At 43.8% G+C, this 27,596-nt stretch overlaps 1 protein-coding gene across 3 annotated transcripts; it reads right to left on the reverse strand.

Annotated features, from left to right (window-relative positions):
- Positions 1-347: 347 nt before the first annotated feature.
- LOC143127805 (phosphatidylinositol 4,5-bisphosphate 3-kinase catalytic subunit alpha isoform) lies at positions 348-27,522 on the reverse strand. 3 transcript variants are annotated; one of them, XM_076289518.1, is made up of 23 exons: positions 27,102-27,522; positions 26,771-26,895; positions 20,364-20,583; positions 19,998-20,160; positions 19,333-19,542; positions 18,654-18,904; positions 17,487-17,738; positions 16,900-16,985; positions 16,363-16,468; positions 15,393-15,545; positions 13,429-13,560; positions 12,213-12,337; positions 11,273-11,354; positions 10,736-10,900; positions 10,347-10,450; positions 9,571-9,742; positions 9,298-9,404; positions 8,308-8,429; positions 7,535-7,613; positions 5,018-5,188; positions 4,588-4,705; positions 4,064-4,215; positions 348-3,264 (listed from the first exon to the last, which is right to left on the reverse strand). In XM_076289518.1, exons 3-23 carry the CDS (start codon positions 20,550-20,552, stop codon positions 2,991-2,993), a joined length of 3,213 nt encoding a protein of 1,070 aa, XP_076145633.1. In that variant the 5' UTR covers positions 20,553-20,583; positions 26,771-26,895; positions 27,102-27,522; the 3' UTR covers positions 348-2,990. The 3 variants fall into 3 exon arrangements, with proteins under 3 accessions (XP_076145633.1, XP_076145631.1, XP_076145632.1); XM_076289516.1 differs by having other exon boundaries at positions 9,565-9,742; XM_076289517.1 differs by lacking the exon at positions 27,102-27,522 and having other exon boundaries at positions 9,565-9,742; positions 26,771-27,091.
- Positions 27,523-27,596: the final 74 nt, after the last annotated feature.

Raw genomic sequence — 27,596 nt, forward strand, 5'->3', positions numbered from 1 at the left:
TTAATTTTCTAATCGCATAATCATTACAAGCACTGATGCGCTTTGTTACTCATTGCACATATTTCTGATATTAGGAATGGCATAAAGCTGTTTGGAGATACAGTCAATATTCATGCATGAATGAATTGCATAAATGGTAGTTTGGTAGTGGGATTTTGGAGTTACCAATGATCTTAGTCATTACTCAAGAAGAGTGGAAGAGTTCCCTACATATGGGACATCAGGTGAAGTCAATTGTAAGACTCATTAACACACATGATCAAATGTCCTTGTTCTGTCAAAATGGAAACAATATTCCTGCAAACAGCCAGTTTTATTACAAGCTCAAAGAATGAAACTGAAAAAAATGTTCATGCTGTTTTATGCATAAAAGCAAGTTTTCAAGATACTCAGGGATGTTTAGATTCCACTTTCCCATACATAGAAATTAGGTAACACTTCTCATTTTAATATCCACAAGCACCCAACACACATACACACACACTCCTAGGGCTTATTCAACATGTAGACCTGCACAATTTGGCATCTTGAAATGTTTATTAAGATAAATATCACTAAAACATCCGAACATCATAATACTCAAGAGATCACTCCAAAGTTTCAGAACATCAGGCTCGACCTTGAGGTCACATTAAGTTCACGTTTGCCAACATCAGTACAAACCTAAATGAAATACAGTATGTTCCATGGTCATCACCCCCATCACTACGTCACTAACGACTACGGCTACCCACACAGGACATATGTAACTCTCTCCGAATGGATAATTGAGACTCTAATGAATGGTGCTTCTGTTTTTTTTTAGGGGTGCTCTGTGTGTCCAAAACACAGACGCACCACTCAGGCGCTAAGGTGCTAATGGCAAATGAGTAATCAACAAAGAGAAGATCAAATTTCACAACTCAGTCATGCAGACAAGAGACATTTGTTAATTTCAGATGTTGATATATTAGAAATAACATAGTATAGTCACAAAGACTTGAATGAAATGGAGTTCCTGAAATTTAGTGTTGTTTTTAAACTCTGCTTGATTTGGACCCCAACTCAACTCAAATGCATTATGAATCAACAAAAGTAGCTCCATGAGTCAATCAAATATATCTTAACAGATATTTGGAACGGACCACCTGGTAACATCTACAAGTAACACAGACATCAGTTGCAGTGCTGAACCTGCTGTTGAGAGACAGCGAGCAGGCCACACATCATCCCCTGCCATTGTTCGGTTCAAAAAGAGGATTTCAAAATTCAAGATTCAAGATCAGCTCAGATTTGGTCAAAGAGAAAAATATTTTTTTTTATCTTACTTAAAGTTACTCCCTTGAGACAGATTGTCTTGTTAATGATTCTTAATATTTTTTTCAAACAATTTAAATCCCTGATACAAAAAATCTCAGCGTGCCCTGTACACACCATGCTACTGTGCTCTCTGACAACAGGCTATAGCTGGTGTTCATCATTATTGACGAGCCCAAACTGAAACAAGATTGTCTTTCTCTGGTTGAAACAGCAGGAGCTGTGGGTTTGTACAGGGCCGAACTGCAATCACAGTGGCATTCATGCTGGTTTTTTTTCAATACTCAATTTAAAAACAGTTACCTGTCTACATCATAAATAGTAGACTTCAAACAACATAGAACCAACGTGAAAGTGTTAGCTTACAGGTTTTTGTTTTGCAAAATATCAATTAATATACGTCAATAGGAAGACTGGAGATAACAGAAGAACGTTTAAGGTGGGTTTTTTTGTCAGGTGCAATGCATCCTGGGGAACAACCTCTCCATTTTGGCTTTGTGGTGGCAGTGCCCTTTGAACTTTGACCCTTTGTGGAACCCTGAGGAGGCAATGACCTGGAGAAGGTGGGGCAAACCTTAAATTCATCAGGCCCCTGCCATCATTGCCAGCAATGCAATAAACAGTTGAGTCACTTTTTCTCACAATCACCTTCATCATCGTTGTCTAGTCCTTGCACCAACTCCACAATTCCCACAATCTGTAGTGCATTTTGTGTGTGTATCTATTTGTGTGTAACTAAGACTTTTGATTGTCCTTGTGCATCTGTGTGCCATAAGTGAGGCTGTGTGTGTGTGTGTATTTGTGTGTGTATGTGTGTGTGTGTGTGTGTGTGTGTGTGTAGCAGCAGAGGTGTGTGAGTTAGTGCTTTAGTGAGATTTGATCTCCTCTATTCAGTGCAGTCACTTCACCTCCACTTAGCCACTAAACATATTGCTCACTAGTGTGTGTCTAGGTGTGTGTGTTCTTCTGAATGTGAATGGAGTGATTGTGTTAAGGGAGAATGAGTGAGTTAGGTGGGTGTGGTTGTATGTGCTGAGTGCACAGAAGGCATAAGTCTAGTGTGTGTGTGTGTGTGTGTGTGACCCATGCGTATTAGATATGTCACTACTGCTATGGGAATGTCTGTTTGCTATGTCTCCTGCTCATATGCCTTAATGTGTCAGATTTGAGTAAGGTGTGGTGCCAGTGTGTAAATGTATGGGGATCACTGGCCAGGTTTGTGTGTGTGTGTGTGTGTGTGTGTGTGTGTGTGTGTGTGTGTGTAAATGTATGGGGATCACTGGCCAGGTTTGTGTGTGCGTGTGTGTGTGTGTGTGTAAATGTATGGGGATCACTGGCCAGGTTTGTGTGTGTGGGAATTTGGGTGAGCAGAAGTCATGCTTGCAAGGGTAACATCACTGGTCTGTTAGTGTGTGAGAGTGTGTGTGTGTGTGTGTGTGTACCTTGCAAGGGTCATCACGGCTCTGTTAGTGTGTGAGAGTGCTGTCTCTATCTGTTCATGTTTAATATTCACTGATATGTTTCATATGTTTTGTGTGAGTATGTTTGTGAGTGTAAGGGTTTACTGCTCACTGGCTTTTATCAGATGACATGTCTTTGTGCACTTTGTATACGTATGACGTGTGTGTGTGTGTGTGTGTGTGTGTGTGTGTGTGTGTATGAGTGAGTGAATGTGTATGAGTGTGTGTCTGTGGTTAATGCTCATTGGGCATGTGGCGGATGGTGTGGAAGATCCAGTCCATCTTGGTGGTCCAGCCGCCGTGGTGGGCGTCGTTCATCTGCTTGGTGAAGTACTCCAGCGCCTCCTGCTGGCTCTTCTCCAGCGCCAGCGTCTTGCGCAGGTAGGCGATGTCATCGAAGCTCTGCAACTCGGGCATGCCGCAGCCCAGCAGCAGTGAGAACAGGTTGATGAACAGGCTGGCGTGCTGCCGGATGGCCAGGTAGGCCTTATAGCACATCTCCTGGAACCTATGCACCGTGGTCAAGGAGGAGAATTAGAATTTGACACAGCAACAACAGTGATTACTAAAATGATCCAATGATTACTGAAATAGATGTCAGTCCTCATTGTCTACCTGCTATTGCATTAAAAATACCCAAATAAATGAACAAACTGAATAGATACACAAATAATGAATGAAAATTCAAAAGGTAAATGTTTTGCGGAGCCTGAGGGAGAGGAGATGAGACAATAGGAGGGAGGGAAACAAATAGCAACAGGAGGAGAGAGCAGAAAAGGATGTGAAGATGCAACTGAAGACAGAGAGAGGTGGATTGAGAGAAACAATGGTAACACTTTACTTGACATAAAAGTGGCATGACACTATCATGAACACATGACACTGTCATGACACATGAACCGTAACCCTAACCCTTACCCTAATCCTATCCCTAACAAAACAAATGACACTTAATAACAGAAGTGTTATGCCATAAACGTTCATGACTTGTTTATGACACGTTCATGACAGTGTTATGTTGATACTGCCAAGTAAAGTGTAACCTAAACAATACAGAAGAAGATGCATGGAGAGAGAAAATAGAGAGAGAAGAGAAGAGAGAAAAGCAGAGGTAGAAGGGTCATTGTCAGATGCAAACAGTAGGGGGCATTATTCCTCCATGCCTGAATATAAGAGACAAGACGAATTCAATATATTTATTATTTGTGAGTGTAAGATTGTTTTTTTGTTGGTGTGAAAAAGACTGTATATGTGTGTGTGTGTGTGTGAGAGAGAGAGAGAGATTAAAGAGGAGTGTGTGTGTATACCTCTCAAACTCCTTAGTCTTAGTGCACTCCTGCACGCCCTTGCTGATGACTATGAGGAAGTCCTGAGTGAGCACAAATGGCACTCGTTCACGCTTGTAGCCAAATTTCTTCTTCTTGTGGTCCAGGAAATGACCAAAGTCTATGTGAAACAGCTGAGAAAGAGGGGGAGAGAGATCGGTGTGAATGAGGGTTCTTATCCTTATCCTCTAGTCCAGGAGGTGGTCAACATCTATATAAATGACCTAAGAGAGAGACATGTGTTTGGTGTAGATAGGAGTGGGAAAGCCCAAACACCTTTGGATGTGCCCATATCAGTGTTAGTGAACACTAAGTGCACAGTTGTTCTCACCTATGTGATATTTATAAGGCCCTGTTTATAGGGCCCTAAAATGAAATTAAGTTGTCTGAATGTGGATTAAATTAAGCAGTGCTGGATTTCCGTAATACCCACAAGTAATTATAGAATGGCTAGTCTGATCTGGCCTGTTGTACTTCACTTTGTGTGTGTGTGTGTGTGTGTGTACCTGTCCGTTCTCTTTCACCATGATGTTGCTGTTGTGCCTGTCCCCAATGCCCAGGATGAAGGTGGCCACACAGTAGCCGGCACATGAGCGGGTGAACAGATCTATGGCTTTATCATACCTGAGGGGAAGGATGAGGGGAGAGATGGGGTGAACAAGAGATACATCTCCTCCATAATAACAGACACACATACAGTATAGATGAGCAGCCACACATGCATTATTAGCTGGGGGAACAAGACAATTAGAGGAGAAAGAAAAAGATGAGAGGACAGAGCATGACCAAGAGGAGCAAAAGTTTCATTTCAGTTCCATTTTATTTATATAGTGCTAATAGCAACTGATATTGTCTCGAGGCGCTTTATGGAGCCTGGAGCCTCAAGCCTCTAGACCAAGCTCAATGATGAGAGGGGCAAGGAAAAACGTGACTCACGCCTCGCCGCGGTTCTTGTCTTTGATCCAGTGGTGCAGTGTATTGCTGTTGAACTGTAGCGCCCCCTTGAGGCCACCTTTGCATTGGATCTGCATGATGGTGTAGGAGTTCTTTACCACCTCAATCAGCCCCACGCAGTCACCTATGGACAGGCAGCCATAAGGCAGCATTCTGCTCACACAAAAACAGAGACCGACACAGACAGAGAAAAAGGTAAGCCTGGCATTTTTCAGTCTGCTGCAATCCAAAGTTCAGGAGGATTTTTGACATGGTGATGAGACATTAACTTCATTTGATTCCATTGTAATACTGTTATATAATATTGTTAGACTTCATGTAACAAACTCATGAGAGCCATAAGATTTATTCACTGCTGTGGCCAGAGTAACAAGCAATCTTGCTGTAAAAACCAAAGTCTTGAAAAATACATTATATTGCTGGCAGCATTTACAGCACAACAGTATACTACAGAAAGTATACATCATTGTACAGCAGTGTACTACAGAAAGTACTCATTATTGTACAGAAGTGTATGCAGTCAATAAATGACATGTGGTATACAGTGTTGGGGAGTAACGGAATACATGTACCGGCGTTACGTATTCAGCATAGAAATTATGAGTAACTGTATTCCGATACAGTTACAAGTTAAATAGTTGGTATTTAGAATACAGTTACATTGTTGAAATCAATGGATTACGTGACGATACTTCTCTGTTTCATAAGTTTATTCACTCTCTAAATAAATTAAGGCAACTCCATTTCCCAGAAGCTCCTGAAAGCAATCTATGATGAAATTGTTTACATGATTAAATCCAAGCCCCGCCGTCTTGCACTAGCATCAAAACGCAGTCAGCACGCATTATGGACGCGTCATCGGAGACCCTGAAATGACTGTTTGCACAGCAAATTAGGAGTAGCCTAAAGTAAGTGGAGGTAACTCCTGTTCCTCACTGATCGTGGTTCCTGATGTCTGTTCAAATGATATTTTCCCAAGTATTAACAGCTCAAGCTACTTCGGCCAATCGGTTACACAGTTTGCTAATCAATAAACAAAGCCTAGTTCACGTGTTGATTTAGACCTAGGCCTACAATAAAACCAATCTCTAAAATAGGCACCGCATTCTAAGTTTTTTATTCTAACTTAAAATAGATTTATGGATTATTTTTTTTCTAATTAGATCTACATTTACGTTTTAAAAATAATTATATGGTGCAGCCTCTGAAGAATTATTCTTGCGAGTAGGCCTAGCATATTAGCGTGCGGTTTTTGATTGTCATTACGCGATCACGTTCATTTTGAGAGCCCTGATATACAGTAGCCTATAGTGTTTACATTTACAGGTCATTTGCGTTCCACCTGCATATGCGCCCCTCACTTGTACTGGGTTGATGCCACCGGCACATCTTAATTATAATTTCTGGCTACCCCCTTAAAGTAGCCTATTTATTTTGTTTGTTTTAATTAGCCTAGTCGCCTGCTGTAGTTTTAGTGGTCACCTTGCTATTTTAAAGTTGTATCAGGTAGCTATGTGGGCCTAACACTTCAGCCATTTGGAACAGACGAACACACCAGAATAGGCCTTGATGGCCGCATTCCTACACTTATAAAATGCAATTCAATGCGGAAGTAATCTAAGTATTCAGAATACGTTACTCAGATTGAGTAACGTAACGGAATACGTTACAAATTACATTTTTGGGCATGTATTCTGTATTCTGTAACGGAATACGTTTTGAAAGTAACCCTCCCAACACTGGTGGTATATGCAGTTTCTGCAGTTCAACTGCAAAGATGTTGGGTAACCAAAGTGGCACATCACAATAAGGCCTGCATACACTTCCTATTTGAGTCATGGGATATTTCCAGTTCTAAAACAGATAGTCCTGGTCCTTGATTTTGATTGGCTGAATCACATTGAATGCCATTGCAAAACCCAACAGAACCCTTCATACTGACCACATTTCATTCTATATTACCGAGCTGCAAAATGATTAAAAAAAAGGTGGAGTTTCTACATCTCGCCATTGCTTGGCAACCATTCTGATAGAAGAAATAAATTTCTTGGCGGAAAAATGATTATCTATGAATAAATCATTACATTTCTTGTTGCTGTGCCTCTATTTTATGAAATCTTGCCAGGTATATGTAGCAACTGTTTTAGAAAACAGCTAAGGGGGGTTTTAGGCACTCTGCTTTGCACTATGCCTAACAATGTCCGTTAGCTGTTGTAAATTCTCTGGAACCTGCGGCCTCTTCAGGTTGCCATTGAAGACTCTTTTTCAAGCACAGACTTACTGTTCAATTGGTTTACCTGATTATTTCCCACAATCCTGTTGTGATACAGTATTGCACTGTGAATGACACTGTGAATGACTGATTATCCAGTAGTATAGTAACACTGCAGATTTCACACAAATGTCTAAATGTAGAGTGTGATCAGCCTCTCAGTAAGTAGAGGGATGGCATGGGTGTGATTCAGTAAGGGGCACACTGTGATTGGCATAGCTGGTTACCTCAAATCCAAGCCCTGGTTTTGCCAGATGTTCTCCATAATTTTAATGATCTGAAGAGTCAGCATATCCTGCCGCAGATCTGAGGACAAACATAGACACACGCACACGCACACACACACACACACACAAACATATCCCCATTGGCGCAGTGTCCCACATGAAATATTAAAGGTGCTCTAAGCGATGTTGGGTAACGTCACTTCTGTTGACGTTCAAACTCCCCCTCACACCCGTGCAATTGGAACTCTCCTGAATGCGTATCTCGTCGGTGAATAGCTGGAAAAGTTTATGTTTCATGGTCCAGTCTGCACCAGGCTGTTTTTGTTGCCATTTTTGGAGCCTGGGCTGTCTACAGAGACCATGTTTTTTTACAGTGTATTCAGGGGACAGGACGCTAGCGGATTGTGAGATCTTTGCTGTATGTGATAAAAAATGTTTTAGCTTAGAAAACACTTAACATTACTTAGAGCACCGTTAATAATACAATAGAACAGAGTTTTTTACTTTCACAGTTAACGCTCAGTTTTGATGTTAAAAGGACAAATGCAAAATAGTGGAAAGGGGTACCTATATAAGCTCTGTCTAATCGTTATCTGTGCAAACACATACACACACACCCACACGCATGTCACAAACTTATAAATGGCACAAATAAATTTTAGATGTTTTGTGTCATGTTGACTACTGCTATAAACAGAGACAACCACTCTCTTTCTCTCTCTCTCACACACACGCACACACACACACACACACACACACACAGTTATACACACCATCCCCGTTTTTGAAGATGACCTCATTGTTGGTAAATAGCAGTTCACTCATGATGTCAGGATTCTCCCAGTTGAGCCAGAGGGGACGTTTTGCTGAGGACATGATTCTGCATTCCTCTAACCTTAGACAGAAAGAGAGACAGATAAAGGGAGGAGTAGAGAGTGGTATGGACAGAACAGAGAGAACAATGAAAATGGGAAGAATGGAAAGATGAGAAATGAAAATGTGGAACAGAGTGAGAAGGTTTCTGGCTACATTCTGCTGTTTGATGGGTATTGGTGCACCAAGAAGACAGCATAGAGTTCACTTGAAAACAACCCTTTCTACTAGTTTCATGGAAATTGGTCTGGTAGATTACTTTTTTAAATCCTGTTTCCAGACAAACAAACCACACCAAAAACACAAGCTCCCAGGTAGAGGTGAAAAAGAGTGACACAAAAGTATACCACGCACACACGCACACACACACACACACACGTTTGCCCTTATGCTGTGGCTGCTATATTATTTAATCAGCAGGAAAACTGGCTGATATTTTTAGCCTAGAGAAGGGAAACGAGCAGGCTACTGTTACCCAATCCTTCTCCATCTCCCTCTGTCTGTTCCTCTCTGTTCTCTCTCTGTTCACCCCTTCAAAGTATAAGTATAAGTATATACTCTTTTGACTCCTTTAGCCTCTCTAACTGATTTATTTCCCTTTATGCACATATCTGTGTTAATATAACCTTTTTTGTATGTTACAGTGTATGTGTGTGTGTGTGTGTGTGTGTGTGTGTGTGTGTGTGTGTGTGCGTGTATGTATGAGTTTGTGTGGTGTTTGCATGTGTGTGTGTGTGTGCGTGTGTGTGTGTGTGTGTGTATGTATGAGTTTGTGTGGTGTTTGCATGTGTGTGTGCACATATCATTTGTATGTCCTAATGTATGTTGTATGTATGCCACTCATACCCACTGTCTTGTTTGTGTATGTGGCTATGAGTGTGTGCGTGTACCTGAGGTTGCCCAGTTGGTGAACTGGATTCAGGGGGGAGACGAATCCCTGCAGGGCCTCCATGTAGTCCGGGCGGGACATATGCTCAACCAGGAACTTCATCTGGGTCTGCGATAGCGAATCAGCACACAGCACTCCTCAGTTCATCCAATAGAAACTCGCAGCTAGCCATCATTGAATCACTCAATTTGTATGGTGTCAAACATGGTGACCACAAGAGTCCACGACACAAATGGAGAGACAAAAAGAAGAAGGGGAGAGAGAGTACCTTTACCTTCTGGGTCTCGTCTTTCTTCTCCTGCTTGAGTGTGTCCGTCAGGTTGACCAGCTTGTCCATGGCCTCCACTTGTCGGTTCAGGTGCTTCAGGTACATCCCGCACGCCCGACAGAAGGCCTCCAACAGCAGGCCAAAGCGCCGGGACACGGTCTTATTGTGCATCTCCGACCTGCCCAAACATAATCTCCTCAGCATTGTACTCTTCTGTCAACAGCACCTTAAAACCACATGACTTCTATATCCAGCAATATAACTATCACTGGGACAATTAATCTGTCAGGTCAATCTCAAACAACTCAATCAGCATAACTGTAAGTATTTGTCATTTAGTCTGACCATCTACCACATTTACAGGGGTCAGTTAGACAATATTGTCATAACATACCAATCACAATCACTGCAAAACCCTTTGCAATACGCCACAGTCACAATCAACATCACATTTTTTGTACTTGCCCCTGCTTACTCTAAGGGGTTAATTCATATCTTTTTTTTTTTTTTTTTTATCTTTTATTAAAGTACATATTTTTGAGCCTTTGGCCTTTTATTCAGACAGGACAGTGAAGGGTGACAGGAAGTCAGTGTGACAGAGAGATGGGATGGGGTCAGGAAATGACCGCAGGTCGGATTCGAACTTGGGTCCCCATGGGCACTTGGACCTGCACATGGTAGCCTGTTGCGCCACAGTGCCCCCAGGTTCATTCATATCTTATGGTGCCACATACATTAAATTCAACTGAACTGAACTTTTCAGATCTGAAAGTCATACTCACTTGAGATGCCAGAAGAAGAAGTGTCCTATTCTCTGATTGGTCAGGGCTTTCTTAATGAGGAAGCGGGCTAAAGGATTATCAAGGTACATCTCGTATTTCAGTACCTAAAACACATACACACACACACATTATACACACAAATACTACAAACCATTTTATACACAACAGAAATACACACAGTCCCATACACACAACTATTTTCACAGTCATCACAAATTAGCAGGCTTCTGACACAGGTACTGCTGGCTGCTCTTGCTGCTTCTTAGCCCAGGACTTTGTGTGACTGCTGTGCTTTGGGCAAATGATGGGGGCCACCCAAGCCAAGCACACCCCAAACAGCCAAACACACACACACACACACACACACACACACACACAAACACACACACCTGCACGAGCTGCAGCAGGTACTGGCTGAGCTTGTCGTCGGTGAGGCCCTGCACCAGACACCGCAGGGCGAACTCGCGCACCATCGGGTCGGGGAAGTTACAGTCCAGCAGCTCTAGCGCTGACTCTGGCTGCATCAGGGGCCAGTCCTTTAGCAGACAATACATCTGGAGGAGAGAGAGTGAGAGGGAGTGACAGAGAGAGAGAGAGAGAGAGAGAGAGAGAGAGAGTTTTAGAGCCTTAGTGATTGATTATATCATATAAGAGAGGCATGACATGCAGGAGGAGGGATGATAGTGTAGGCAGATGAAAGAGAGGAGAGACTGGGAGAGAGCCAGTGGAGACATGGTAAAGATAGACAGATAGCAGAATGTGAAAAAGGAAAGGGATGATCTTGATGAGTGTGAGCGTGGGCTGTTGAAAGAGATGAGAGAAAGGGGGATAGTGAGCATAAGACAAAGGTAAAGTGATGTGAGAAAAGAGAGAAAAAGGCTGACAGTGAGTGTGGGTAGCTAAAAGAGAGGAGCGTCTGGGCTCACCTGAGACACCTCATCACGGGAGTTCCACTTGACGGCCTGCAGCAGCTTGGGAAGGCTTTCTGGGATGTTCACACAGTAGTGCCTGAGGAAGGGCGGAGGAGAGGAGGAGGAAGAAAGAGAGAGACAATAGAGAGATAAAGTATGAAAACATAAGAAGGGCATTCTTCCCCAAATTCCAAGTAGGTATCCCACACTATTGTGACAACAGTGACAAAATGGCCATACTTCTTGGCGAAGGGCCCTCTGCTGCCTTAGCAGCACAATATCTTGAACTGTGAGGATCTGAGGGACTCAACCTTTACTTCTGTTAATTCTAGATCTATAACCATCCTCACACTGATGTACCCCCCCCCCCCACTTATGTATTAATTATTTTATTTTTTATTTCCTTTAATGGTCTTATTACGTGTTGTTGTATGTTACTATCAACAATAGCTTTAACAACACTGTTCCCATACAGTCATGCTAATAAAGCAACTTTGAATTTGAATTTGATAAAAACATTGCTAACTCAAGCTTACTCTTCTTAGTTCTTGTACTATGATACTTTTTTTTCAGCAAATCTTGTTACAGAGTGGATTGTTCAGTTCAATTTCATTCAGAATTCAATTCTTATAACATCATAAACAGTGAACATTGATTCATCATTAGAGAAATGGATGCCTGAAACGCCTGTCATGTCACATGATTGTGGAATTAAAGGCTCAGACTACACACAAGAAACAAGCCTGGAAACAAGCAACTGTTTAGCACTTTCATCTTATTCCCACAGAGGATTGGGACAACAAAGCCTTCTCAGAAATGACAAAAAATGTGACAGGGGAAACCCCCCACCCCCATCCCCACGAGATAATTTGTGCTTTTTTACTCAGGGATCACCTCTGCGATGATGGAGTAAAGGAGAAAGGCAAGGGAAAAAACTACAAACATGGTGGCTCACCGGTGCCTCCACAGGAAGTCTTTCTCCTGCTCTGAGAGCTCATAGAGTGGGTCTCGGCTGCACAGGCTGCGCAACTGCTCGCCGTCCACCTGCGACACCGTGCTGTCACACGCCAGGCGGCTGCTCTGGAGATCAGCACACAGGCCAGAGGGCAAAGGTCACAACCATGGGGATATATATCACAGACACGACTGCATGATGATGTTAACACAGAGTAGCCTAATAACCATGGGGATCACAGACACGACTACATGATGATGTTAACACACAGTAATAACCATGGGGATCACAGACACGACTACATGATGATGTTACCACACAGTAGCCTAATAACCATGGGGATCACAGACACGACTACATGATGATGTTAACACACAGTAGCCTAATAACCATGGGGAGCACAGACACGACTACATGATGATGTTAACACACAGTAATAACCATGGGGATCACAGACATGACTACATGATGATGTTAACACACAGTAATAACACAGTAATACAAACTATTACTTCTACGATATAAACATATTGCTCGTTTCATTTTTATCATATGGAGGAGGGTGGACGTGTGCGTGTGTGTGTGTGTGTACACACTGAAATAACCCTAGTTTTCTGTATTTCATGACTCGTTAGTGGGTTACCTTGGCACTGCACAAGGCACTCTCTATGCATGTCTACCCCTCCCTCTTTCTTGGTCTCTCTCCTTTCTGAACCACTCCCTTCTCTCACTTTTCCCCCAATCTAATTTTCCTCATCTCTCCCTCTGCTCCACCTCTCTCTCTCTCTCTCTCTCTCTCTCTCTCACACACACACACACTCTCTCTCTCTCTCTCTCTTTCTCTCTTGCTCACACACATCTCTCTCTCCCTCTCTTCTGCCTCACATGTTGTAATGCCTTTCCCTCCTCCTCTGCCTTCTCCACATCCTCTCTCTCTCTCTCTCTCTCTCTCTCTCTCTCTCTGTCCTTTTCTCCTCTGCCTACTCTTTCACTCTATTTCCTCTCTCTCCCACTTTTTGCCCCCCCCCCCCCCCCGTCTCAGCAATGGTTGTTTATCTTTTGTTTTGTTGTTTTCTCTGTGGGTGTTTTTTTTTTTTCTTGCTTGGGTTTTTAGAACATCTTAATGTTAACTTATTGAGGGTTTCCTTTTTACTGCTAATAAAATGTCAGAGTCTCTCTCCCTCTCCCTCTTTTCCACTCTCTCTCTCTGCCTCACCAGGCCCATGCAGTAGTTATAGCCCAGCTCTCTGGAGATGACCCAGTTGGCGTGCTCCTCAATCTGCTGCTCGTCCGGGAAAATGACCGTCTGGTTGAACCAGGAGAACTCCAGCTCCACACACGGAGTCTCCTGTGAACAGAAGAGGAGCAGGAGGAGAAGGAGGAGTGAGAGAACGGGGAGAAAAACAGAGGAGGAAGGATACAGAGGAGAGAAAATAAATAGAAAGGGGCATTAAGAAAGGGGGAGTGAATAGGAAGATACAGGAGAAGAAGTAAAAAGAGGAGCATGGAGAGGACAGGAAAAGGGTAACAGAACAGAGGAGGGGCGTGTGCAGAGGAGAGAAAGAAGGAGAGAAGAGAAAGTGAGGAGGCAAGCAAAAAGAGTGAGAGAAAGAGACAAATGAGAAAGGGAACAGGGGAACAGAAAGGGGAAAAGTGACATGTGATGCAGAGAGAGGGAATGAGGAAAAGGGTGTGAGAGAGAAGAGGGTGATGAGGAAAGACAGATGGTGGAGGGGTGAGTGAATCAGAGCAAAAGACCACATAGAGGAGAGAGAAGGGCAGAGAGAGATAGAGAGAGAGAAAGAATGGAATATGTGAGCAGACAAGAACTAGCACACAAAAAGGAAACACATGTTTTTCTTTTGCCAGGATTTGCCAGAAAATCTTTGGCAGACTCCACGGGCGAGGTTCCATGTGTCCAGCCCAGACTGCTCCTGGTGAGGGCTCACCATGATGCTCAGAATGAAACTGGGTGGCCTGACCAGCAATCTAAACTAGCCAAAAAGTCCCACCCCACTACTTGACAGTGCGCACGTCTTTCTTTCCTTCAACCTGAAATTATGTGGAGGGAGCCATGTGGCTTAAATGGGGAACCAGACAGGGAATTTATTTAACCATTTGGTTATACAGACATTATATTCTAATTTAATATGTGAAGTCAGTATTTCCTCCTTTCTCAAAACGTCTTTACTGATAAAATCGCTATTATGTTATATGCTGGAAAGGTAACTGATTTCTTGTTTGATCAGCTTTGTATGAACCACAGGAGCCGTCAGAAATGGTGTACATTTTAGCAGGGGCACCGCTAGGGTTGCATTCCATAGTACGTACCATGGCCCAGGGCGCTAATTACAAGAAATAAAGAAATCAATGAGTTTATGTCACGATTTGCGATAGGCCTAGGCCTAGAGAAAAGACAGCTATGTAACCTAACAATAAGGATTTGCTTACACTGCTGTTTGGTTGTCCCAAACTTTGAGACGATCCATACTCTACACATTAACTGAATCTTATCAATCTTGAAACCCGAACTGCGATGTTCCAAACAGAGTGAGTGTAGGATGCAATGCCTTATCTCGCTGCCTTCAGCATAACTGCTAAGAACAATGCACCTTTTACTGTTAAACACCTGAAAAATATTAAGCTGCTGTTTTCTTTTCATGACCAGCACTACGCTTGAATGATTTATGATTGAATGGAACGTTGCGTTTTTAAGCACCAGTACTGCTTATTATGTCATGACAAAGTTTACACCAATCATCATCTTCTAATGTGTCCTTATGTTGAGATGTCCATTCTCTTTGCCCTAAACATAGGCTATCATTTGTGCACATAGCATGTTTCATTTAAGACCGTACACAAGCCATCTTTATTGCTGTAATATTGAATGATTTCATGAATAAAGCGTTGAAAAATTGTACGCACAGTGCATACAGGATTACGGCTGGCGGCGCCAATGCATTTTAGAACTTACCTCCAGATCTTAACTGAGAAGAGAGTTCTGAAAATCTTCTGTGATGCTTGATGCCTGTGTGTGGGGCATCCCTGGCCTTTACTCCTGCAAACTGTCTGGGATGTCTGCGCTTGAACCTTGACCTTTATGACCTATGTGGGGCATCCACACTTTGACCTGCACCGGACGCCCACGCTTAAATTTTGACCCCTGACCCTGTGGCTGACCTTGTTGGGGTTGGATCCAGCAACGCCAATGGGGTTGAGTAGGTCCTCCATGCCGTGCGGGACGGGCCAAAGGCTCAGGGCCACCTTCCCGCTCACCAACGTGTCCTTGTAGTCAAACAGATTCACATTGCCCCAGGCCAGTGGACAGTGCTCCTGCGCGCGTGCACACACACACACACACATACACACACACACACACACACACACACACACACACACACACACACACACACACACACACACACACACACACACACACACACACACACACACACACACACACACACACACACCACACACACACAAACAGAGAGAAAGAGGTAAGCAAGGCACATACAGCATGTACAGGGAGACAAAAACACTCACACACGGATGTCTGTGCACCCACAATCATATGTATATCAACACACAAACATTACAGACACAAACAATAAAACAAACACTGAAACAAATACATGGGCAGAAACAAAAGCTTAAAGCTGCAGTTGGCAAGTCTGACAGATTGAGGGGATTTAGCCAAAATATTGAATGTTTACAACTCTCATGTCCCTCCCCCACTACCACGAGCACCCTCTCATCAAATTTGTGCTCATCAGTGCGCACCAGACACCAGACTGTGATTGACAGTAAGATCTCACACAGCCCTGCTCTGATTGGACCAGAAGAACCGGGAGCTGTGGATTTTTGCAAAACAAATAATAGGCTCTAGGTGGAGGTAGAAGTGCAGGTTTTTTTCTAAAACCGTCTGATTGATGTTGTTCTGTCGGAGCATAGTGTCGGTTTCAGTGAATATGATTAAAAAATCTGGTCAACTGTGGCTTTAAATGGTACTGTGTATATAACTAGAGTTCTAACATCAGCACTCCTTGTGCCTGGCATGTCCATAACTGTGTGTGTATGCGTGTGTGTTATAATAACCCCTAAATCTGAACATAAAACTGGGTGTTTGAGGTCAAGGGTGAGATGTCACCTCTTTGGCTCCCTTGCGTCCCTTCACTGAGCAGATGGAGAGACAGAGACGAGTGGCACGCGGGAGATCTGTCAGGTAGATGTCATACGTCAGCCACTCATTCCACCTGAGAGAGAAGGACACACAGAGAGAGAGAGAGAGAAAGTTATCCTGAATAAATGTGGCCAATTCAGAAAGTCCCTACTGAGTGCTTCCTTGAGCTAGTGAATATTAGTTAGTCGTTAGTACACTGACCTAGTGTACATAATTGTAAGTTATTATGTACATCATTTCTTGTAAAGTTATTATTTTAGTGTTGTTGTGTATTGCTTGCAGGTGCTTGCACCATTGTGCCTCTGAGCAAGGCATTTAACCCTGCACTTAGTTTCCTGTACAGTAAGTGGCACTGGATAGGAGCGTTAGGTAATGTAATAATGGGGTGTTAGTCACCTGGGGTTGGAACAGGGCACTCTCTGGGTAATGTAATAATGGGGTGTTCGTTACCTGGGGTTGGAACAGGGCACTCTCTGGGTAATGTAATAATGGGGTGTTAGTCACCTGGGGTTGGAACAGGGCACTCTCTGGGTGTTGACGTTGTCACAGAGTGGCTCTCCTCCATGATAGATGCCTGTTCTGACATAGATCTGCAACAGACAACAGGCCCAAGCTTAGGCTAACCTCTGACCCCATTACCTAAATCACCAAACACAAATCATAATCCCTCAATTCCAGACAACAACCCTTCTCTTTCACATGAATCACTGACCTTTAATTCCTCAATTCCTAATATTACTCCCAAATCTGTAATCCTTGGTCTTCTGATAAATATCAAATTCCCTAAATATCAATTATGTGCTGATGTTACAGGTCTAGCTGATGCCAAATGTAGTTATACTCTTCCATTCCTATGTCATTCAAACTCTCTGCCTTCCTCATTCTTTATATGCCCCTCTACACCTTCCCCCCATCTGTTTGTCTTTGTTATGCAACCTATTTTAATCCCTCTCTATTCATCCATCAATCCACCCACTCTTCTATCGATAGATCTATCTATCTATCTATCTATCTATCTATCTATCTATCTATCTATCCATCCCTCCCTCTCTCCCTCCCTCCCTCCCTCCCTCTATCCATCCATATCTCACCTTGTCAATGTCCCTGATGTTGACGTTGACGTAGGTGGCACAGAGTAGGCGCAGGCGCAGCAGCGTGTTGAAGGCCCATAGGGAGCGGGGTGGGGACGGGTCACTGCCGCCGGGGCAAGGGCTGGGCTGGGGCGTGCGGCGGCTGTAGGAGGGCGCCACGAAGCCACTGGCCGGGAGCTGGCTGTACAGACTGTCCTTGGACACCAGCATCAGGTGGGGCAGCCGGCCCACGATGATGCAGCTACGGATGTACTGAGGAGAGAGAGGGGGAGAGAGAGAGAGAGAGAGAGAGAGAGAGAGAGAGAGAGAGAGAGAAAGTCAGAAAATTAGTCAGAAAAAACAGTGACCGCCCCACAGGCTATGAACACTGAGATCTTAGAAATCACCACAGCTCCCTGAACACACCATAGAGAGAGAGGGGGGGGGGAGGAGGCGGGGAGGGGTAAGAGGACAAGAGTACATGTACATGTACATTCATAGCATACATAGCTTCTGAACAGTGTCTGCTAAATTAATGAATTTAGCAGACACTGTTCGGAAGCTACTGTTCTGTAATCATCAGATCCTAATCACAAATGATGAGAAGATTGAGGCAGGCGAGAGAGCTAAAGGCTAAACTGGGTACAACATAATGACAAATGGGACCTGGTGTTCCATTATCTGAACAGTGCGTCCTGGTACAAGATTACACTATATAATCACAGAAGCACTAATAACTCCAAATCACACTAGGAAAGAATTGCAACCAATTTCTCTGTTAACTCAGACACAGGCAGAGGCAAAATAATGGTATGTAATGTAAAGGTTCCTGAGGAGAGGGAAGAGAAAAGGCAAAGACCACAAACAAGAGACAGAGAGATGTGGCAAATAAATACAGAAACAGACTCAGGGATGAGGGTGATTTTGGATGCGCACTGGGGAAAGGAGAGGTGAGGAAGATGAGAAGATGGCAAAGAGACATTCCTCTGGCCAGTGTCCATAGGACATGTCCGCATCACTTTTCTGCAATCACCTACTTCATCCCCACCACTTCTGAAAACTGAAAATGAAATCTGTGTGTATCTCCTCTCCTGCTTTAAACATTCCAGAGCAAGACAGAAAACAGTGGACAGAAACCCAGAGGAAAATCCCGAGTGGGGGAAGAACGGCATGTCTGCAGCCTCACACCTTGTACTGACTGAGCGGGTACTTCTCCAGCAGGTACTCGTCGCAGCCGCACACCTTGAGGATGTACTGGCCCTGGTACTCCTGCACGCACATGCGCAGCTGCTGCGCCGACAGGTGCATGCTGCGCGTCTTCTTGCGGATGGCCTCGGCAATGAGCTGCTCGGGCAGGCTGTCGTGGCTGATCTTCAGCGTGTACTTCTGCTTGGCATTGGATGGAGACACGATCACCCAGATAGTCACGATCAAACGACCTGCAGCAGAGAGGGGAGAGAGAGAGAGAGAGAGAGAGAGGAATTAGAAGGAGAGACACAGAATGATGCAGAAAGTGTGAAAGAGTTGTACGACAGACACTGAGAAAAATGGAGAGAGGACAAGAAAGAAGCAAAGAGATGAAAGAGAAAGAGGGAAGAGAAAATGGAGAGAGCAAGAGATGAATGGGAGAAGACAGAGAGAGGACATTTCTGCACTGTATATGCTTTGGCAACACTGTTTCTTTTTTGAATGGCCGTGGCAATAAAGCTTATTGAATTCAAAAATGAAATTGAGTGGAAGAGCGAGAGGAGGGACAAGGTGAGGAAGATGAGGAAGACCAATGAACCCGATTCTCTGACATATTCACACATTCACAAATATGCGCAACACACAAACGCATCATGCGTGCACACACACACACACACACCTTTGTCCAGCTTGGAGTAGATGTGGGGGGGCAGGTCAGGGGAGGACTCCACATTGGGAGGGTAAACGTAGAGTGCCTGGGAGTGGGCACCGCCCCCCTCCCTCTCCTCCATGGCCTCTCTGCACACGCTAAGTATGCTCCGCCGGAAGTCCTGCACCTCCGAGTCCTTGACCAGCTCAAACTCACAGATGGGCATGCCTATGGCAAACCCTGGGCAGAGAAGAAGAAGAAGGAGACTGAACAAAGGAATGAATACAATGACACAGAAAACAAGCTTAAATACACAAAATAATTACATGACAACAAATACCGACACTAACCCAAGAAAATGGGATAAAAAATAGGGAAAGTTTCAGCAACAAACAAAAATAAACGTAATAGGCACTATGGGTTACGACAAATGTACCAACACACACAAACACATGGACAAGATACAAACACATGGACAGACACATGGGCACAGAAATATACTAAGGAGTTTGTGTAGTGTGTTGCTATACAGTTAGACATGTTGCCAATGGCAACACAGCTAGATATGCTGACAAACTTGCACAACTAGTGTAGACACGGAGAGAAGATATATTCTCAGACAGTTTAGGTGAACAGTACTACAAATTCTTGAGTACCTACACACAACACAGACACGCACACAATCACAAACACACCGATCTCGCGATTGAGGATCTTTTCCTCTCGATTGCCTATTGGCTCGATGACTTTGAGAAGGGGCTGAAAGAGCCGCAGGTCACACAGACGACGCGTCTCATCATAAAACTCCTCTCTCTCAGCCTCCTGGGTCACACCCACAAAGATGTAGCATGACTCCTCCTGTCCAGACAATGGGAAACTGTGTTACTAAGGGTCCATATGTTTCCAAAGACATCAGTAATTGGAACACAGCTTTGTTGAAGATATATCATTTCTGTTGCATTTCTGTTGTTTCTGGTTGTTTCCATGTGTGTTTGCATGTGTGTATACGTGCATGTGTGTATACGTGCATGTGTGCTGTGGTTGTCGTCGTCTTGCTCTACCTGCAGCAGGTGGTAGAGCGGGTATTTGCGGGCCTCGGCGAACAGCTGCTGCTTGATGGTGAGCAGTGGCGCCTCGCGCAGGCACTCGAGGCTGACCAGCATACCGTTGGGCAGGCAACAGTCCACCAGGATGCGTGGGGGCATGAGGTGGAGACCCCATAGCTCCCCCGAGGACGGCCGAGGGGCCATCACTCCCCTACACACACGCGCGCCTCACCGCCTGCACAACACATAAGAGAAAAGCAAAGATGAGTATGTGGGGATGTGTTTGTGTGTGAGTTGAGGGAAGCAATAATAAACAACAATGTCAATTCAATTAATAGCCTAATGAAATACTAAAATAAATACTATATACAAACCATAACACATAAGAAACGCGTAATAAACTAAGTGCATGTTGAACAGATATGCCTTTAGACCCCTCTTGATATAGACAGGTAATAAGATACCCAAGTCAGGTAACTTAGGTAAGACAGATGGACAAAGAAGTTAGGAGATCAAATCTGTTGGGTTAAGTGAGATTACTCAAATTCTAAATGTTCACTTAAAAATGCCCTCATATCCACAATCTGCTATGAATTCAGTATTACTAAGTTAAGTGCCTTGCTCAAGGGCATAACGGTGGAAGCTGGGAATTGAACCCACAACTTTCAGACTACTGCACGCTAGTCTAGCTCCTTAACCACACTACCACTGCCCACCCCTTCAAAAATTAAGTAAATTCCACCATCGCCACTTTAACTCGGGAAACTCAGAACACAGGACACTGTATTACTTTACCAATGTCAAATGCCTCAGAGTAGCGTGTAATCAAGCTGTTGGAGAGACTGACGTAAACACATCCAGAGAAAGTCTTTGTGTGCATGAGAGGAAGAGAGATCAACAGAGGAGGGTAAGGAAGGTGTGAGGCAGGCAAGGGTATTTTGGTCAAGGGACCACAATGGGACATACTATGCCTAGACAGAAAGGGTAAGGTTGTATTGTGTAGGTTGGGGTGTGGTCTGCAGATGTTTTTTTTTTTGTCAATTTCGTAAATTTGCGCATAGCTAGACTCAACCCCCTTTTCTTTGCTATATTTGGGCTCTCAAGCTTTATGACTCAGTTTATTGGGTGAAACTGCCCTATCATTACTGACGGCATGGATCCATATGTCGGACTAGACTATAAGGGGGTGTCAAAATATGCGCTCGTTTGTTTTGAGGGTGTCGACGTTCCTTTATCACCCAACCCCCGCGACGCACGGAAGCGGCTGAAGAAGCAACCCGGCGCGTCAAATGCTATTCGGCGCAGCCAACGCAATCCTACGCAACACGCAGGCAAGCGGTAGAAACCGGCCGGGTGGTCAAGGCAGGACCTAACAAAAGGCGAGGAGCCGGGATGGAGCGAGCGAGAACAGAAATGTAGGGCAAGAGATCCGCCGCAGATGCACAAAGAGCTCGCTCTCGCTGTCAGTCAAAGCAGGGAAACGACAACACCCCCCCTCCCCCCCGCACTGTCCGTCTCAATCAATATAGGCTCTCCTGGGAACTATTTCAGGTGTCACACTGTCCCGTGACAATTGATGACCACAGCATAACGACAGTTAGCCTTGACTATCTTCCATTTTCGATGTGTGTGACTGAAGGTGCATTAAACAGTAGCAGGCTTTTCCAAATCGTGCAAAGGATTTGACACACTTCTTGCGCGTATTGCGCACAGTGTCTCTACAAACAGAAAAGAAAATCATCGGAAGGATGATTGACAGTAGGCTACCTCTCTTTTCTACCACATTGCCATTGGCTGAATTTGGGCCATACACGCGTCTAGCCGCGGGCGAGAAGCCGGCGATACAAGAGCGTGGCGGTTATATTCCTTCTGACAGACATCAAACATAAAGGGGATGGTAATGGAGAGAACAGATTATCCCAGTCAAAACCCAAGCCCGGCAACAACGTCACTCTTTTCACATGCTTGATTAGGCTACTCTATCAAGGGGTTCGACTTGAAATTATTTGCTATCCATCATTAACAACTAACATGGATCTACTTAGCCAGGCGAAGCCAACAGGGAGCCTAGTATCAATAGACCACCACTAGGCCTACACCTCTGGCTCAGATATAACATTAATTTCCAAACATATGTTACAGGCTTGATTTGATTATGCGGGTGTGCAGGCACGACAGAGCGAGCTAAAATAGCAGACAGCTGTGCCGAAAGAGACGGGCACTCACAAAAGATTGGCTATGATACCAATAGCCCACTGCCTTCTCCACTTCAGTAGGCATAGGGTATACTAAAAAAATCCCAATTACCATCCCATTTCAGAATATGGTCAGCTATTTTCGAAGACCGCGGCCAAGAGATATCCTTTTGCCAAAATAGATTCTTGTCATAAACAATTTCCTTCAAATTGGTAGGACCACGGCTAACGTTAAAAATTAAATCATTCGTGACGATTCGTCATAATCTTGGCTATTCGGCACGCTACCAGCTGCTGGTGTCAATGAGATGATGACATTATGGTTGTAGACTAGTGACAGTTCCCGTTTCTAGATCTGTCCCGTTCCAAGGGGTCCGAGACAGACACCGCCCGTCCACTCATCTCCCGGTCCCCAAGTTTTTACTCACTGCTGACCGGCGCTTCCGCCAGCCTGTCCGCTCGTGTTGTCACACACTGCGGGCTCGCTTTCCCGGTATCAGTGTTCCCCCGTGCCTCCAGACCAGCGCGGGGGGGATTCACGGTCATAGCATCGTTCCTCGCTATTGAAAAGGCCCGCTTGATGTCTTCTTTAGTCCTGTCCGCCTTTAACAGATGCGTGCCCAATGTGTCTGGAACTGCCGTTTCGGTTTCTTGCCTCACGGATTAACGCTTTTCTCCCCAGCGAGCGGAGACCGCCTTGCGTGGCTTTTCTGATCGAGAACAATGCGTTCTGCCAGGGAGGGAGAATGAATTTGAGGGGGTGGGGGTATATAATCACATAATTCATGTTTTAAAGGGGACGTGCGATAGCCCGCTCTCTGCTGCTGACACTAGGTTAAGCGCGTTCCTTATTCGAAAGGGCGGCTTTAAGACTGACTGTTTTTGCCTCAGCTGTTTCCAAGACGGATGATATGACACTTGCCAATGGTCTAATAGCTCAAGAAATTGCAAATTATTTGTAATTAGACAAACACATTTCAAATGAACTTATTCATTTCAAATGAACTTATTGCCTAGATGAGGCCTAGCTAGAATGAATAAACCTAATACTATACATGAAAAAAAACACGGTGGTCATCGACACATTTTGTCCAATACTTTGGTTAAAAGGTTAAAATGAAATAGGCTAGCTTACATAACATTCCAATCAACTTGAAATAAATCACTTCCCTTTGTGTAAGATAACCTGTCTGAAAGAAAGAAAACACGTAGGTCTACCCTCCCCCACATCCCTATGGTGTGATGAGTCTAATTTAAATTTTGTTTTTGTTTTCCTGGAGAGCAAGAGTGGCCTCCCCTGCCACCACCACTTCTGCTTTTGTTGTTGTTGATGTTGTTGTGACATTCCCTGGTTGCCGGGCAGATGTGCCCTTGGTGACCCTAACTCTACAGAGCGAGATCAGGCTGTACATTCATGACCCCGCCCCCCCCCCCCCCCCCATTCCAATCCAATCCGAATCATGCCATCATATTTGGAGATTAGTGAGCAGTCTGTTTTCCTCTCACTCCTTTCCACCAATCCACTCCTCCCTCCCTCCTCTCTTGCTTTTTCTCTTTAACAAAGGGAAACACTACAGATTAAAAGATGACATGTTATCACCCCACCCACCCCCCCTCCCCACGTGTCACCTCTTTCCAGTCTTTGCCCTCCCTGGCGTACCACTCTCTATAGGCTCCCTGTGATGCTGAAGGGAGCTTCCCCCCCCCCCCCCCCCACCCACACACACACACACACACACAAACTGAGGTCTGAGCTGCAACCGTGCTCCCTTAGGTCAAGCACCTGATGGAATTCCGCTCTGAGCGCACGCATCCTCTGTCTGATAACATGTATGTTCTCCCTGTTCACTTGTGATTACATTCATGTAATTTATATGCGGAATCTAGAAAAGCCAGATGCGCTTTGACAATAAAAGCGGAAAAAAGCTTAAATTAAAATACTATTTGGCCATAATCACCAAAAGGGTGTTTGGAGAAAAAAGGAGAAGCACATGAAAACAATCCATTGACAGTGCAGCTGTAGGCGTATGTAAGGCAGCCTTTGAGTTGAAATAGACTGTTATACTGTTATACTACATAAAAAAAACACTCTACAATTCACTGGGTGAAGAGGTGCTCACCCCAAATTTCAAATTCTTCATTGGGATTGGACATCATAAATACATTTATTCTGCAGGAGGAGTTGCTGCTTACATCTCAGCTATTCTTCATATTTGCCTCTCGCCTCACCCAATCACTTTTATCCATCATTACCAATTTGCAAATGATGGTGAATAACTACTCATTGTGAGATGTATTTCGTAATATCTTTATTCTAATTATGTTTCCCATTGTAATTGTGAAATTTGTAATGTTTTGCACGGATGTTCGCCGGTGCGTGTTTGTGGATGAGTGAAGCATGGTGAGTTGTGCACCCGCCTATATCACTGTTAATAATGTGCTCTTAAAATAACATAGAGGTTTCTGTTGGTCAGTGGCGTAATGCGTTTTAGGTAGTGTACAATAGCGATTTTTAGACAACACGCCAGACCCATCTTCAGGTCGTTAATTGCCACACCCCTTGGCGCATTGCTCAAAAAAAGAGACGTGCAAAATAAGAATAAACTTTGTGCTGGGAAAATAACCTGTTTTCAACCATGCGCCAGGTCGGAAAATAGGGCCCAGAGTGATAGATAGATAGTCAATGGATAATTTGTTAATCATCTGAGCATCTGTAGATAGGTAAGACAGTCTGACACCATCTTAAGACAGTCTGACACCATCTGAGACAGCCTCAAGACACATCAGTCAATCAGAGACTGCCACTAAAGGCAGCCATGTTAGGAAGGAAACAGCTAGTAATCACACAAACCTAAATAATCTGAGACATATAGTCATACACTGGACAAAATAAATCTAACATTGTCAATAAAAGCATTCCAATCTGAGTCACCAGACTATAGTGTAGTGATGATACACTCTCCAGAATTATTGGCACCTTTGGTAAAGCTGACTAAAAACAGGTATACAAAATTATCTTTTGCCAATTTATTGTACTCTCACAATGAAAGCAATGCATAAAATGCATACTGATTGATTCAATTGAATGATTGAAGTAATAATAAAATTACACTGAAAATAGCCTAGGCCTCAAGGTACTAATGTATATGATATTTTTTAGTGGGTACTATTAATTTAAATACCTAATGTAACAGTTCATGACATGGGGGGGTGATGACAGCCCTTTGTTTTGGTGTGCCACCCCAAGATTTGCAATGGCCTCATCTGGCCACCTCTATTGTGAAAGAGTTAAAACTAATGGCATGGTGTCCCTGTCAATACCAATTCATTGAAGCCCTTTTAAGGTGTGATGAAAATTGTTCGGCGTACACTTTGCGCACACATTACCTACAACCCTGGGGGCTAAGCCCCCCCTGTCCTTCAATCCTAGTGACGTCCCTGTCATGAACCCCAAGAAAAACCTGAACATTTTCAAAGGAAATCTGTCAATCTCTGCCAAGACACTAAAAGTGGGTCATGATTGGATCCTTCATCAGGTCAATGAACCAAAACAAATATGGTTTACTGAACACAAAATCAAGCTTCGGCCATTGCCATCTTAGTCCCCTGATCTAAACTCCATAGAAAAACAGTGGGGTGAGTCAAAGAGGAGAATGCACAAGTGTGGACCTAGGATATGGGGAGATTTTGTAAAAAAAGACGAATGGTCGTAAATGCCTTGCTTTGTATTCTCCAACTTTATGGGGTGTCATACGAGAATATTACAAGCTGTTTTATTGCCAAAGGGAGGCTTAAAAAGGTATTACAAGCAGGGATGCTAATAATTGTGAGCGACGTGTTTTTGTTAAAAATATTTATTTATTTATATTTTCCTTTTTCTTGAAATAAATTTGCTTTCCCTAATTTGTTATACCGGTTTTTAGTCAACTTTAGCAGAGGTGCCAATAGTTCTGGAGGGTACTGTACATGGGGCACTTTAAATTTTTGAGCAATGTTGCTGGCCAACCACAGAACCAGTGCCATGTGTTCTGACTGGATGATAATGAATATTTGCCCTCTGATGATTAAAGAAAAAAATGCTGTTCAATATCAATGGGAATGTGCCAGAGCAACAGTACTCAGGGACATTGCTCAAAAATCACAGAGATAAACAGAGTAACAGTTAATTAGATTGCCTGTGCTGACAATTCAAAGGCAACACAGCCTAGCCTAGTATAGACTACTTACAGTTGTTAACTTGTTCTGGGATTCAAAACCTCTGGTTCCGTAGCCAAGCAGCCTCATAATCCCTGATTTCTGATCCAGTCCTCTTCACTGAAGTCCAATTTTTTACACAAGCTGATTTACTTAGTCTGACAAAGCAAAACAAACTCTTCTTGCAGTTGATCAGACAGCCAGAGATATCTTTTACTATCAAAATGTAAAATCTAAAGTCTTTGCATTATTTCAGTCTGTGTAGGACTCACTCTCATACATAACCATAAACTTACCAGCAACTGGATAATTGAGCATTTAAGACACATTTAGCATTGTGTTTGTGTGTGCTAACTGAACTCACCAGATGGTCGTTCCACCGCCAGTCTTGAGTGATACACACTTGCATAGAGTTCCTCTTAAGTCTGCAACCTTTACAATTTAGAAAGACTAACCCTTCACACACACATACACGCGCATATGCATACTAACTTAAATGTTTTAAACTTCTGCACCAACGTGATCTAGACAGTTTTTCTTCAAACGAGTCGCCGTGAAGCTCAGCCTGTTTTCAGACACTTCCTTTTCCACCCCTCTCTTCCTCTCTCTCTCTCTCCCTCAGCTGTTTATGGAGGCACTGTTGAAACAATAGTCACTTTTGGTCCCCATTTCCTCTGCTCGTTTCTCTTCCCCACGACACAAACACATAGAAGATATACAGAAAAACATTCGCTCATGCTACACACACAGCTTGCACATCTAGTAGCAACCTCACACACTCAGTCATGCCTTCAGCACACATGAGACACAACACACGCATGTGTTGTTCATACCCATGATGAGAGTCAGGCAGAAGCAC

This window comes from Alosa pseudoharengus, unplaced genomic scaffold (genome assembly GCF_046254945.1).
Source record: "Alosa pseudoharengus isolate Yale_2024_CS ecotype anadromous, Long Island Sound unplaced genomic scaffold, YU_APseudo_1.1 YU_APseudo_1.1_scf_17, whole genome shotgun sequence".
Taxonomy (NCBI): domain Eukaryota; kingdom Metazoa; phylum Chordata; class Actinopteri; order Clupeiformes; family Clupeidae; genus Alosa; species Alosa pseudoharengus.

Bases quoted from the DNA above. Each gene is read 5' to 3' on its own strand.
- LOC143127805 (XM_076289516.1), bottom strand. From the start codon at position 20,552: ATGGCCCCTCGGCCGTCCTCGGGGGAGCTATGGGGTCTCCACCTCATG. The intron at 9,743-10,346 runs GTGAGTATGACT...ATGTTTGGGCAG, and splicing joins TTCTTCTTCTGGCATCTCAA to GTCGGAGATGCACAATAAGA. The intron at 8,430-9,297 runs GTACACGCACAC...TTTCTGTCTAAG, and splicing joins CACCAACTGGGCAACCTCAG to GTTAGAGGAATGCAGAATCA.